General features: G+C 37.7%; 1 protein-coding gene across 4 annotated transcripts in view; it reads right to left on the minus strand.

The window, feature by feature from the left end:
* Positions 1-952: 952 nt before the first annotated feature.
* Positions 953-14171, minus strand: part of LOC115215206 (oxidoreductase NAD-binding domain-containing protein 1) — a 37724-nt gene continuing 24505 nt past the window's right edge. For all 4 annotated transcript variants that reach the window (XM_029784411.2, XM_036505335.1, XM_029784410.2 and 1 more), the window contains 5 exons: positions 9578-9687; positions 8107-8248; positions 5089-5337; positions 3481-3571; positions 953-1243 (listed from right to left, as the gene is read on the minus strand). In XM_029784411.2, coding sequence (XP_029640271.1) covers positions 1077-1243; positions 3481-3571; positions 5089-5337; positions 8107-8248; positions 9578-9687 — 759 coding nt within the window. In that variant the 3' untranslated portion in view covers positions 953-1076. The remainder of the gene's footprint in view (positions 1244-3480; positions 3572-5088; positions 5338-8106; positions 8249-9577; positions 9688-14171) is intronic.

Below are 14171 nucleotides of genomic sequence, written 5' to 3' on the forward strand. Positions count from 1 at the left end.
TCCAGAGTTAAGAATATCTTTTTATGTCATCACATTGGATCATGGAGCTGCAAAAATGTGTGTGTATGTCATCGGCCTGTCTGTTTCACTCCCTCTGTTAAGACAGAGGGTGAAAAGAGAGCGTGAGACAGACGGATAGACTCTGTGTGTGTATGTGTGAGTGTGTGTGTGTGTGTGTGTGTGTGCATACATGAGAGAGAGAGTGTGGTAGGAGACAGTGTATGAATATGTATGTGAGTATGTAATCATAAATGAACATGCAAACATTGATCATATATGCACAAGCATGACTGTATAGTTAATAAGTTTGCTTCCAAATCACATGGTTCCCGGTTTTGTCCCACTGCATGATACCTTGGGCAAGTGCTTTCTGTTATAGCTCAAGGCCTACCAAAGCTTTTACCATGTAAGCATGGAAAAGTGGAAGTTAAAACAATTATGATGATGAAAGTGTAGTTGCTAGGATAAGAACAGGCTGGGCAAAATTTTGAGAGCTTCAACATTAGTTGGTAACTAAGGGTCTCTCCCTTGAAGTGAAAGGCAGACTGTATGATGCCTGTGTACATACAGCTATGTTTCATGGCAGTGAAACATAGGCTTTGACTACTGAGGACTTGCAAAAACTTGAAAGAAAGGAAGCTAGCATGCTCCACAGGATGGGTAATGTCAGTGTGCATGCACAACAAAGCATAAATGATTTAAGATGATGATACATTTATAATTGGTTTCCATACAGTTTCCACATACCAACTCCATACACGAGGCATTGGTTAGTCGAAGACTACAGTAGAAGATATTTTCTCAAGGTGAAATAGTGAGATAGAACTCAAGGCCATGTGGCAATAAAATGAACTTCTATCATTACACATCTACGGTTCTATAAAATGGAAGATTTTGCTAGGAAGAAAGGAACAATCTCAAATTGCATAAATCAAAAGCAAAATAAATCAAGGCAGGTATAAAAAATATCATTTTTGTCTATGATCACACAATATCTTTATATGAGCTACAAAAATATACAGTTTCAGGATTCATAGTAGGGGTATAAGAATCAATAAACTATGACAGCCACAGTTCTACCACCACCTTTCAATTTGAATATGATCTGAGTCAACCTCCAAATTAATCAGAATTTTCTCCATGTCATCAATAAAGCCGACAGGACCACAAATATATACTTGGCAGTTTTTCTTATCAATCAATTTGAATGCTTCTTCAATATCAGCAGTGGTCATTCGATGAGCTGTGAAAAACAATAAAGAAAAGAAGGAAATAACTCTGGAAATCTCTCTTTGTAAAATGTAAGCCAAGAAGAGGATATAAATTTTTGTTAAATATATGTAGATCTAAGAAAAACCAATGAAAAGATGAACAGAAGTAATAAGAAAAATTGGAAAAAATATTAGGAAGAAAATAGAAGAATCTAGAATATCTTCACACACATCACTCAGATGCCATTATTCTTCACACAATGCAGAGGGTTGCCTATCTTTCTTTTGTAGGTGGTAAACACATGCCATATAGTTTAACCCAATCACTTGACCCACAGATGTTTTTAGAAGACTTCACGGTGTAGCAAGCATTCAGAACAGTAAGGATTTACCATTCTATCAACATACTGTCACTGTTTACACTTCTATTTCTACAAGATACCAAAAAATCAAAACTAAACCAACTTGACAATTTTTCTTCCTCCAACAACCATGGACTTTTTCCAACAAAGATTCATGCAAACCTACATCATATTCTCTAAAGAGTTGGATTGTTGATAGGGATTAATAATTGTATGCCTTAGAGAGGGATATGATGTATATTTGCATAAATGTTGGTTGGACCAAAGTCCATGGATGTTAGAGGAAAGAAAACCATCCAGTCAATTTAGTTCTGATTTTTGACATCACCACCTCTGAAGAAAAAACACAAGCATTACTCACGTCAAGAAAAAATCCTCACACTGCATTCCCTTAATTGATGAACAGCATGCAACTTGAGCTCTCATGGTTGCTTCAAATATTAGGCCTCACTGCCACCAAAGATTTCTCTTGGTCAAAGCACATCCTAAAAAGAGGCCCATCTATTCAGAACTGGAAAATATTTCAGTCTCCAACAATTACTGACTTTCTCCAAAGTCAAGTGAAAGCCAGAATGGAATATTTCTCCATCTGAAACAGTTCTGCTATTGAACACAGATATCCCAAAGTTGCATTCAGAGAATCTTCTCTTGACTGATAGACATAAAATCACTCACAGACACATTTCCTCCTGAGGCCCAAAGACATGTTGTCTCATCTTTCTGTAATACTACAATGATCTCTCTAGCAATACTACAATGGCCTCTCCTTGTCAGAGCTGGCTGGGCTCATGTCACAACCACCCAGATATTTCTGATTCAATCTTTTCTCCTCCTCTCATCACCCTTGTTGTATCTAACAGTCCTTTATCAGTTCCACACTAACCACTACATCCAGTCCTTCCCCACAAGAACATGATTCCTCTGAAGCTCCATGTCTTCTGCCTTTCCTATAGATGTTGATTTGCAACAATTTGAGCAAACATTAACAGAATCCGTATCACCAGTCTTTGAAGGTTTATGAAGATCTTGAGTACTGCTCCTTCCACCAGACCCAGCAAATGAAAAATAAAAGAGAATTGTGAATTGATGGAATGTAAACCAGTGGCTTCAGTGTCTAGTGATAAAAAGACTAAAGTTATGATTATTGGTGAGGACAGCAGTAAGTCTGGTCAAAGGGACAAACTCTGGAGATCGTTGATTCATTCAAGCAGCAGGGCAGAAACATTGTTAAAGAAGGAAACTCAGAAAGTGATGTGAAGAAGCGATATGGTAAAGCTGCATCTATCTTCCAGTACCTGAAGGCTGTATGGTCCAACTACTCCATCAACCCAGGCACCAAACCCCACCTGTACACATTCATTGTTATGCCAGCAGTAATTTGTGCTTGTGAAACTTTGAAAAAGACCACCAAAATCAATAACATTACAGATGTCTTTCACAGACATTGTCTTAGGACCATACTAAGAATTTCTTGGTGTGATCACATCATGAATGAAGGAGTTATAAAGATGGACAGGTTGAGCAATTTACAGGTTAACATCACCATGAGATGGTGTGGAGGCTCAGCCAGATGTTATGCATACCTACAAAGAGACTGTGAGGCTCTCATGAGTAGAAACTAAAGAATTAATATAGGAAGGTGAGGTAGAACTGTGTAAACCTGGTTGAGGACAGCTGAGGAGGACCTGGCAGGTATGGGCCTGGTCAGGAAGCAGATTCATGCTAGGACTTGTGACCATACTAGGTGGAAATCTTTTGTTGCCCAAAGCTCCAATGGAGAGTGGGGGTGCGGACTAAGACTAAGGCTTCCGAGTCAATCCCTGAACTTGTAGCACCATTGTAATCATACAAAAAGAAATGTAGTAAAGCCATTAAAACAAAAAGAAAATATAAAAAAGCTGACTGACCAGCAATGTCATCAGTTTTAGATTCCTCTTGGGTCACAAAATAACGGCAGTGAATGTTGTCATGTTTCTTCTGTAGCAAATCTAAATCATCCTGGTAGAAAGTAAAGAACAGAACTGAAGAAAATGTAGGTGCAATATTCAATAGCAGAAGCTGCTACACTGATGTTTGTATGTTATTGGTAGTAAATTATGGATTAGACGGGGGACACAACATTTTCCAGTGATTATTTGCTATTGACCTTCAGAATGAAGGAACATCTATGAGCTCTAGTTTTCTCTATCCTATCTAACTTCAATAAATTATACTTGCCACATTACATAAGATCTTCCTTCACCAATCTCTACTTTAACAATTGGTAACCCAACATCATCTTTTGTTACTTTTAGATCCTTTGTTAACATATTTATATTGAAGTACACTACCTTTGTTTTAATTAATTTTGAAGATAATAAAGAATTTAGGAAGATAACCTTAGTAAAATGTCATAATTAATCTGGTGTTTAGAACTTTATTTAACGCAAAATTTTGAAGCAATGTTATAATTTAGATCAATTAAAAACAGGAAGCTTGTAACATAGAACAAATTATGGTCTAAGGCTGGGTGGTACCAAAACAGTTTAATTTCTCACATTATACATAAGTGAAAACAATGATTATTACCAAAGAAGATTTGGCTATGGGACATGTGTCTGCCAAGTTTGTGCCAAAACTGCTTTCAGTTGACCAAAAGGACACTCGGGTTTCAGTTGCACAAGATCTCCTTGATTGTGTCGAGACTGATGAAAACTTTTTGAAAACTTTGCAAAGGCCTATGAGCAGGTACTGCCAAGCTTTTGGCAAAATTTGATGCAGAATCTCTGCTCAACTTCCTCTGCGATGGTCAATGCAATGATCACATGCTACACACCTTCCTTCCAAGCACTGCTGTAAACAATGGAAGTGAGCTAGAACATTAAAACTTAGTGCACAAGCACAGCAGAGTTCAAGGTCAATCTGTGCTAAGCAGCTTTAACAGGCAAAATGCTTAGCAGCATTTAGTCTGCACTTATGTTCATATTCTGTCAAGATCAACTTTGTCCTTCATCCCTTCAGGGTCAGTAAAATAAGTATCAGTTGAGCACTGGGTTTGATGTAATTGATTTAACACTCTCCCCAAAACTGCTGGTTTTGGGCAAAAATTTGAAAGCAATATATAAGAATACACTATTATACAAAGACAAGCATTGCAAACTGTAACACTTTTTTGAAGATGCATAAATAGCAAAATGCTCTTTCTCCTTGAATAGTTCCAACAGTGTAAGGTTGTTGATGCTATGTGTGAAAATATTTTATATATCTAAAAGGGATTAGCAGAAGTTACAAAGAGATTGAGACATTAGCATTTAGCAAATATATCAAACTTCTGCTGATTATTAATAAAGAATATATATACTCATGTTTTGAGTTCTATTTTTCTCTTAGTATCACTAAATGTGAGTATGTGAGGATGTGTGCGTGTGCTTGTGTGTGTGTGTGTGTGAGAGAGAGAGAGAGAGAGAGAGAGAGAGAGAGATGCAAATAAAACCAAATTAATAAAAGCAAAAGCAAAGAAAATGTGTAAATGTTACCTTAAATAAAAGCTCTGATGCAGTACTTGAGGAATACAAAAGAAGAGTGTTTCCTGGTTGATAACCTGAAGAATTTTCAGTAGATTGCTTTGCTAAGTTGAAGTCTGCAACTCGATTCATGATACTACAAAGTGGATTGACTCCAATTCCTCCACCAATTAGAAGCAAATCTTGGCTTGAGTCTTCTGGTTTGGGGTCATAGAAAACCTCACCACCAAAGGAGATGGAAACTGTATTGCCAACAGCACACTGAAACATCCAAAGTGAGAGATGAATGTCTGGTGAAGCTATTACTGAAAATAATTGCTGAAAATACTGTTGGTGATAGAATAATACCTGGGATCAAATTATGACAATGATGACAACACTCTTCTTTTAGAGGCACCAGCACAAGTGAAATCAGATGACTATGCAGCTTGCAAGACTAAGAGTCCTTTTGACAGAGTGGGGCTACAGTAGAGGGGAAAGCAGGTTTATGCTATGTGATGAAAGGTTAAAGTATGAAGAAAGGGACCAAAGCATGTTTCTTGCTGTAGAGGAGATAAATAGCTATCTTGCATTATACAAAACCAGATGAAGTGAATTGCCCCATAGGTGGACAAGAATGACAAATATCAATGTTTCACTGTTATTTTAGCTCATCAGTACAGCATAGTTGAGTCACCCTTAAAACAAATTCAAGTCACTGGTTTGAGGTATACGCAAATAGTGTAGAATCTATCTGCTGATGTGTAATAACATTACTCAAGTAAAACAAGGTATACAGTGTATACAGCACTGATGAACTGAAATAACGGCAAAATATTAATATGTGCCATTCACATTCACCTACAGGTCAATTTATCTTACCTAGTTTTGAGGTATTCAGTGTTTTTAACATTCTACATCTTAACAGGACTTTCTGTGGACAAAAAATACTACTGTCTCAAAGTGATCAAACTAAACACATCCATTAAGTATGTGACATCAACGATGTTTTTACACACACACACACACATACATATACACACACTCACAGATATATATATATATATATATATGCATACACAATAAAAGCAATTAAGATTCAAGTCAATTCCAATGAATTTACTTGAATGCGGTACTTAACTTAGATGCACCAGAAAACTATATGGTGTTAACCATACAGTAATGTGGGGTGATTATAAACAAGAAAGAAGCAACAAGAATGGATTAGTTTTTAGTACAATTGTTTCATACAATTAATAAAATAAAATAAAATAAGTTACTAAGACTTCATAATTCTATTACAAAATTAAATAAGTAATGCTACTCCCTTGAAAGTAGTATGAGAAATTTCAATATAATAGGCAACTCCCTCACACCTTGTAAACTAACTTCTAAGTTTTGACCTGTAGTCTGTCAATGTATAGATAGTAACAAAAATTTAAGACAGTAACAGTAATAAATAAATAAATAAATTTAAATGACCTCTTGTTAGGATTGCACTTATTTTTTTCTCTTAATGTATTTCCTTTTGATGATAACCTTTGACCCCTCTATCCCTGACCTTGTTATCTCTTTAGATTCTCATATCTGCTTTCAGCTACGTCAGGTTGGCAATAAATAGCTGTTTACTGGTCAAAAATAATATTCTCCTTATAGTTCTTAGATTCCTGCAAATTCGAAGCCAGCCAGGCAGTCTACAAATTCTTCTGTGTAGTGGGTCACCTGCGACCCCTTTCCCTCTCAGTTGTCACAGTATACTCTATGTGGGCGTTTTTTCTTTTCTCCCTTCTTTCCCTTTTTCTTTTTTTCTTTTTCTTTTTTCTTTTCCTTTTTCTTTTTTCTTTTTCTCCTTTTCCTTGTCTCTTTTCTTCTCTTTCCTTTCTTTTCTTTTCTTTGCTCCACAAAAATTCCTTCAGCCTTTAGAAGTCATAACATAGCAGTCTTGTGAAGAGAACAGTAATGTGACAAATACCTTATCATATAGCATGAAATTATACCCACCTCATTGTGGATTAACCATGGATAAATTCATCGTCTGTGAGTATGAAATTCCTCCTCATATCTCTGGAAATTTACATCTACACTACGGATTAATTCACCTTCTCTGTGAAGCTAATAAGTTTTTTTAAAAACCTGTGATAAGACTGTGCATCATCATTAAAGAACTTCGGAAGTCTGTTTACAACCTAAATCTGCTTTTAATGAAATTATCTCCAATACTTCATGAGTATAGCCTCACCCACTAAGATGTTTGGAGAACTCATATGTGTTTTAGCTGATGAGTACGGGACACTTTTATCTGCTGCAATATTTGCAACTTTTAATAAAGCCTGTCTTTGTATGAAACAATTGTACTAAAAACTAATCCATTCTTGTTGCTTCTTTCTCATTTATATGCATACACATATATACTCTTTACTCTCTTTTACTCTTTTATTTGTTTCAGTCATTTGACTGCGGCCATGCTGGAGCACCGCCTTTAGTCGAGCAAATCGACCCCGGGACTTATTCTTAGTAAGCCTAGTACTTATTCTATCAGTCTCTTTTGCCGAACACTCAAACACAGACATACATATATATATATATATATATACATACATATACGACAGGCTTCTTTCAGTTTCCGTCTACCAAATCCACTCACAAGGCTTTGGTCAGCCCGAGGCTATAGTAGAAGGCACTTGCCCAAGGTGCCACGCAGTGGGACTGAACCTGGAACCATGTGGTTGGTAAGCAAGCTACTTACCACACAGCCATTCCTGCGCTGTATAATATATGTATACACACACATATATTCTCTCAGTTTCTGTCTACCAGTTCCACTCACAAAGCTTTGGTTGGGCCAGGCCTAAGTAGAAGACATTTGCCAACGATGCTACACAATAGAACTAAACCTGAAAGCATGTAGCTGGGAAGCAAATTTCTTCACCACACAGCTATACATACATACACACACACACACACACACACACACACATACATAGTGTCAACTATTTCAATGTATCATTAACATACAAATATTTAGTAGAGAAAAATGACCATAAAACATACTTGCTTGTGGACCCAATACGTGGGAGCATGGTCACTAAATTTAACAGCCAGCTGCAGAATTCCATCCTTCTCAAAACTGACTGGACTGCTGACCATAGAGTAGCCACCTATTCTACTGATGTTTGGGATCATCAGGTCAAGCCTATAAATCAAATGAGTAACTATCCATCAATGGGTTACGGTATGATGAGAACAGTGAAAAAGATGGCAATAATAGTTATAAATGGATACAGTGATAGAAATTGCCATGGAAGTGATAAATATAATCATCATCATCATCATCATCATAGTCATTTTAATGTTTATTTTTTTCCATTCTTGCATGGGTTAAACAGGATTTGTTGAGGTAGATTTTCTGTGTCACCAGCCCTCACATGTTCTCAAGGTAGGTCATATTTCCTCATGGCCAGGCATGTTTTTGTGGAAGATTGCAAATGAAGGACATCACTATATGATGGCTATGCTTATTTACAGCTATCACACAATGTCAAGACAAGGAAATACACGCACACACACTCACACACACACACACACACATACTGTTCCTCATAGCAGAAGTGTTAAGGCCACTACTCCTAGTAAAGAGGATTGACCTACAAAAGTCATGTGCCAGTGTCACGTAAAAAGCACTCATGCCAGCGCCACAGTTAAAGCTCTCCTGTGATGCCACGTTAAAGGTACCCAATGCATACTGTAAAGTAGTTGATATTAGGAAGGGCATCCAGCTGAAGAAACCAAGCCAAATCAGACTGGAACCTGGTGCTGCTCCACAGCTTGCCAGCTTTGGTCAAACCCTCCAACCCATGCCAGCATGGAAAATGATACACATCGCTAGTCACAATGCGTTCGCATTGTTTTAGCCTTCGAATGACACCACCCCGCTGGCTAAGCGAGCAGGCCAACAGAAGAAATAGTGAGAGAAAGATTGGTGAAAGAGTACAGCAGGGATCACCACCCCCTGCCGGAGCCTCGTGGAGCTTTTAGGTGTTTTCGCTCAGTAAACACTCACAACGCCTGGTCTGAGAATCGAAACCGCAATCCTAAGACCGCGAGTTCGCTGCCCTAACCACTGGGCCATTGCACCTCCACTATATATATATAGGCACACATACACATAAGAGAAAGAGTTTTTCCAAGTGCACAGCAGAAAATATTAATAATGATAGAGAAAATAGTCAGAAGACAGAAGTATCTTTCTTTTAATTCATATACACAGATACACCTGTATTTCCCTAAGGAAATGGTAGACACCAATAATCTTGCCTTTGTGTAAAACTCAAGAGTACTGAAGAATCTGAGAGTTCAGATTTATGCATTCACTCACTCAATTAATCAATCACTCAATGATCTATCCACTCAATCAGTTACTCAGCCACTTGGTTGCTCAATATTGTTCATTTGTTCACTACCTTCTCACTCATTCACTCAATCACAGTATCTATGAAACCTTATAGAAATTATATTAACTTACCACTGGCCAGCTTTGAAAGACATATTCTTATAATGGTTGACATACAGCTTAAGGGATTTTACAGTCGGGGACAGAGACCAAACTTTATCAACTGATGCCGGACTGATAACCTGTAGAAAGCATAGAGCAAAGAATTAATAAACTCAATAAATGTAAGAGGGATAATATTTCTGGAAAGATACATTTGATTAAATTTAAAAAAAACAAAAAAAACAGGAGAGTAGTGTCAATAAAACATACTAAACTGGCACTCTATCAGTTCTGACAACAAGGATTCTGGTTGAGCTGAGCAATGGAACAGCCTGCTCATGAAATTAACATGCAAGTGGCTTAGCACTCTACAGACATGCGTATCCCTAACGTAGTTCTCAGGGAGATTCAGTGTGACACAGAATCTGACAAGGTTAGTTCTTTGAAATACAAGTACTACTCATTTTTGCCAGCTAAGTGGACTGGAGCAATGTAAAGTAAAGTGTCTTGCCCAAGAACACAATGCACCACCAGGAATTGAACTCACAACCTTACAACTCTGAGCTGAATACCCTAACCACTAAGCCATACACCTTCACCAATAAAACATAAATTATAACGTGAATTACTTTTGTCTCACTTAAGAGGTTGTCAGAATATCAATAAAATTGTCAGTTAACAATCAGAATTTCCCCCCTCCCCTCAATTATTTTGAATTTCAATTAAGTGTGGAGGACATGTGTGTTAGTTCATCTCACAAAAGAATGTTTTCTTCTTTCAGACTCTGATAGGCACAGGTATGGCTATGTGGTAAGAAGTTTGTTTCCCAGCCACATGGTTCTGGGTTCAGCCCCACTGTGTGGTACCTTGGGCAAGTGCCTTTTTCCATAGCACTGGATTGATTAAAGCCTTGTGAATGGATTTGGTAGACAGAAACTGAAAGAAGCCCATCATATATATATTTATGTATGCCTTTGTGTTTGTCCCCTTCACTGCTTGACAACTGTTGTTGGTTTGTTTATGTCCCCAAACTTAGTGGTTCGACATAAGAAACCGATAGAATAAGTAACAGGCTTAAAAAGAAAGTACTGGGTTTGATTCATTCAACTAAAACCCCTCAAATTAGTGCCCCAGCATGACTACAGTCCAATGACTGAAAAAATAAAAGATGTGTGTATCAGGTTGGTGCAAATGTAATGGCCAATTTTAAGGTCTCTATTAAAAATGAAACAGCCTATGATTAAGACAATATTTATTCATTAACATAATTTCCATTGCTTTTTAGAACTTCATTCCATCTGTCAACAAGCTTATCAATGCCACACTTGTAAAATTGTTGAGATTTTGATGCAAAATATGAATCCAACTCATTTTCAACTTTTCTTGATGTCAACCTAAGACCATTCAAATGGTTCTATAGCCCCCAAAACAATAAAGCAATTAAAAGTATGAAGACAAGGAAAGCCCCTAGCCCATCAAGAATTACTGCAGAGATGCTCAAAATATCTGGCAGTGTCAGCTAAAGCCTAGTCACACATATAGTTAACCAGGTGATACACAAAGAAGTCATACCCAATGACTGGTGTAGCAGCATAATAGTCAACTGCTACAAAGGAAAAGGTGACGCTTTAGATATAAATAATTACAGAGGTATCAAGCTGTTGGATCAGGTAATGAAGATCATGGAGAGGGCCATAGCCCAACTAATTAGGGAGAGAGTCAGTATAGATGAGATGCAGTTTGGTTTCGTGCCAGAGAAAAGCATCACTGATGCTATATTTCTTGTAAGACAGCTGGAGGAAAAATACCTAGCCAAAGATAAGCCCCTGTACCTGGCTTTCGTTGACATGGAGAAAGCCTTCGACAGGGTCCCCCGATCCCTTATCTGGTGGTCAATGAGGAAACTAGGGAAAGATGAATGGTTAGTGAGAGCCGTGCAAGCTATGTACAGGGATGCTGTCAGTAAGTTGAGGGTTGGCAACGAGTACAGTGAAGAATTCAGAGTAGAAGTAGGGGTCCACCAAGGTTCAGTCCTCAGCCCCCTCCTATTTATCATAAATCTCCAGGCAATAACGGAGGAATTCAAGACAGGATGCCCCTGGGCGCTCCTCTATGCTGATGACCTTGTTTTAATTGCTGAGTCACTATCAGAACTAGAGGAGAAGTTTCAAGAATGGAAACAAGGATTAGAATCGAAGGGCCATAGAGTCAACCTAGCTAAAACCAAAGTCCTAATAAGTAGGAAGGCAGGCAAACCACAAACCCTTCAAGTAGATGGCCCTGCTCAATCTGTAGAAAACGCGTTGGTAGAAACTCTATAAGATGTACCCAGTTTAAGCTATGGACACATAAGAGGTCCAGCAATATCAAAGGAAGGCTAACTGAGAGGTTAGATTTTGTATGTGGCAGATGCTTGGGAGCAATAAATAACACTGAAAATGTGCAGAGAACAACTTCCACCACATTCCAGGTAGAAAAACTAGAAGTTGATAGCTTCCGTTACCTAGGTGACCAAGTCAGTAGTGGGGGAGGTTGCACTGAAAGTGTAGCGGCTAGAATAAGAATAGCATGGGCTAAGTTCAGAGAGCTCTTACCTCTGCTGGTGGCAAAGGGCCTCTCGCTCAGAGTAAAAGGTAGACAGTACGACGCATGTGTGCAAACAGCCATGCTATATGGCAGTGAAACATGGGCTGTAACTGCTGAGGACATGTGTAAGCTCGCAAGGAATGAAGCCAGCATGCTCCGATGGATGTGCAATGTCAGTTTGCATACTCGACAGAGTGTAAGTGCCCTGAGAGAAAAGCTGGACTTAAGAAGCATCAGATGTGGTGTGCAAGAGAGATGACTGTGCTGGTATGGTCATGTGGTGAGAATGGAAGTGGACAGCTGTGTGAAAAAGTGCCACACACAAGCAGTTGAGGGAACCTGTGGAAAAGGTAGACCTAGGAAGACTTGAGATGAGGTGGTGAAGCATGACCTTCAAACATTGGGCCTCACCGAGGCAATGACTAGTGACCAGGACCTCTGGAAATATGCTGTGCTTGAGAAGACTCAGAAAGTGCAAGTGAGACCATAACCTCGTGGCTTATGCCAGGGGTGTAACCAGTCCACTTATGCATACCTTTCCTTCATTGGACACTAAACTCTACTTGTGAAGACTTGTTGAGGCAAGTGAATCGAAATCAAAATCAAATTCAATGACTGGCACCCGTGCTAGTGGAGTGCTAAGAGTACCATATGAGTGAGATCGTTGCAACAAACTGGCCTCCGTGCCAATGGCACGTTAAAAAACACCATTTGAGCATGATCGTTACCTGCATTGCCTTACTAGCACCTGTGCTGGTGGCACATGAAAAAACCATTCAAGCAAGGTCGTTACCAGTGCTGCTGGACTGGCTCCTGTTCAGGTGGCACATAAAAAGCACCATCTGAACGTGGCTGTTGTCAGTACTGCCTGAGTGGCCCTCGTGCCAGTGGCATGTAAAAGCACCCACTACAATTGGTGTCGTGGGTGTGTGTTAGGAAGGGCATCCAGCTGTAGAAACTCTGCAGATCAGATTGGAGTCTGGTGCAACCATCTGGTTCGCCAGACTTCAGTCAAATCGTCCAACCCATGCTAGCATGGAAAGTGGATGTTAAACAATGATGATGATGATACATACATATATACATACATACATACATACATACATATATATATATATATATATACATATAACAACGAAAACTGGTATATTAATTAATTAATTATTTATTCTTATATGTATAAAATCCATAAAATATAGACATTGATAACTAATCAGCACATGTTTCAGCTGATTTACCAAGACTGTATCCATTTATAATTATATAATTAAATAATTAATCAATACAATCTATTTAACAAAATAGCTTCATCAGGTAGTTTAAGAGAAAGTTCTTATTTACATCATGACTTATTCATTAATGTCTATATGTTTTGATTTCATAGATGTAAGAATAAATAATCAATTAATATACCGGTTTCCATTGTTAACTTTGTTTTATATTCTCTAGACTTGCATACATCATGTATTAAGACAAAAGTGATTATTCGAAATACTATATGTTCTTCAGACCTCCTCTGAGACTTACTTTGTATCTACCTGGACTTATCTTCCAACTTTGATTAATTATATATATATATATATATATATATATATATATATATATATATATATACACACGTATACATATACATATATATATACACACACGTATACATATACATACATATATATATATACAATACATATACATACATATATATATATATATACAATACATATACATACATATATATATAATATATATATATATATATACATACATATATATATACATACAAATATATATATGTACACAAATATATATATACACACACAAACACATTATATATACACATATATATATATATATATATATAATATATATATATATATACACATATATATATATACATATATACCATCATCATCATCGTCACCGTCATTTAGTGTCTGCTTTCCATGCTGGCATGGGTTGGACAGTTTGACTGAGGGCTGGCGAGCCAGAAGGTTGCACCAGGCTCCAATCCGATCAGGCAATGTTTCTACAGCTGGATGGC

Source organism: Octopus sinensis, linkage group LG8 (genome assembly GCF_006345805.1).
Source record: "Octopus sinensis linkage group LG8, ASM634580v1, whole genome shotgun sequence".
Lineage (NCBI taxonomy): Eukaryota > Metazoa > Mollusca > Cephalopoda > Octopoda > Octopodidae > Octopus > Octopus sinensis.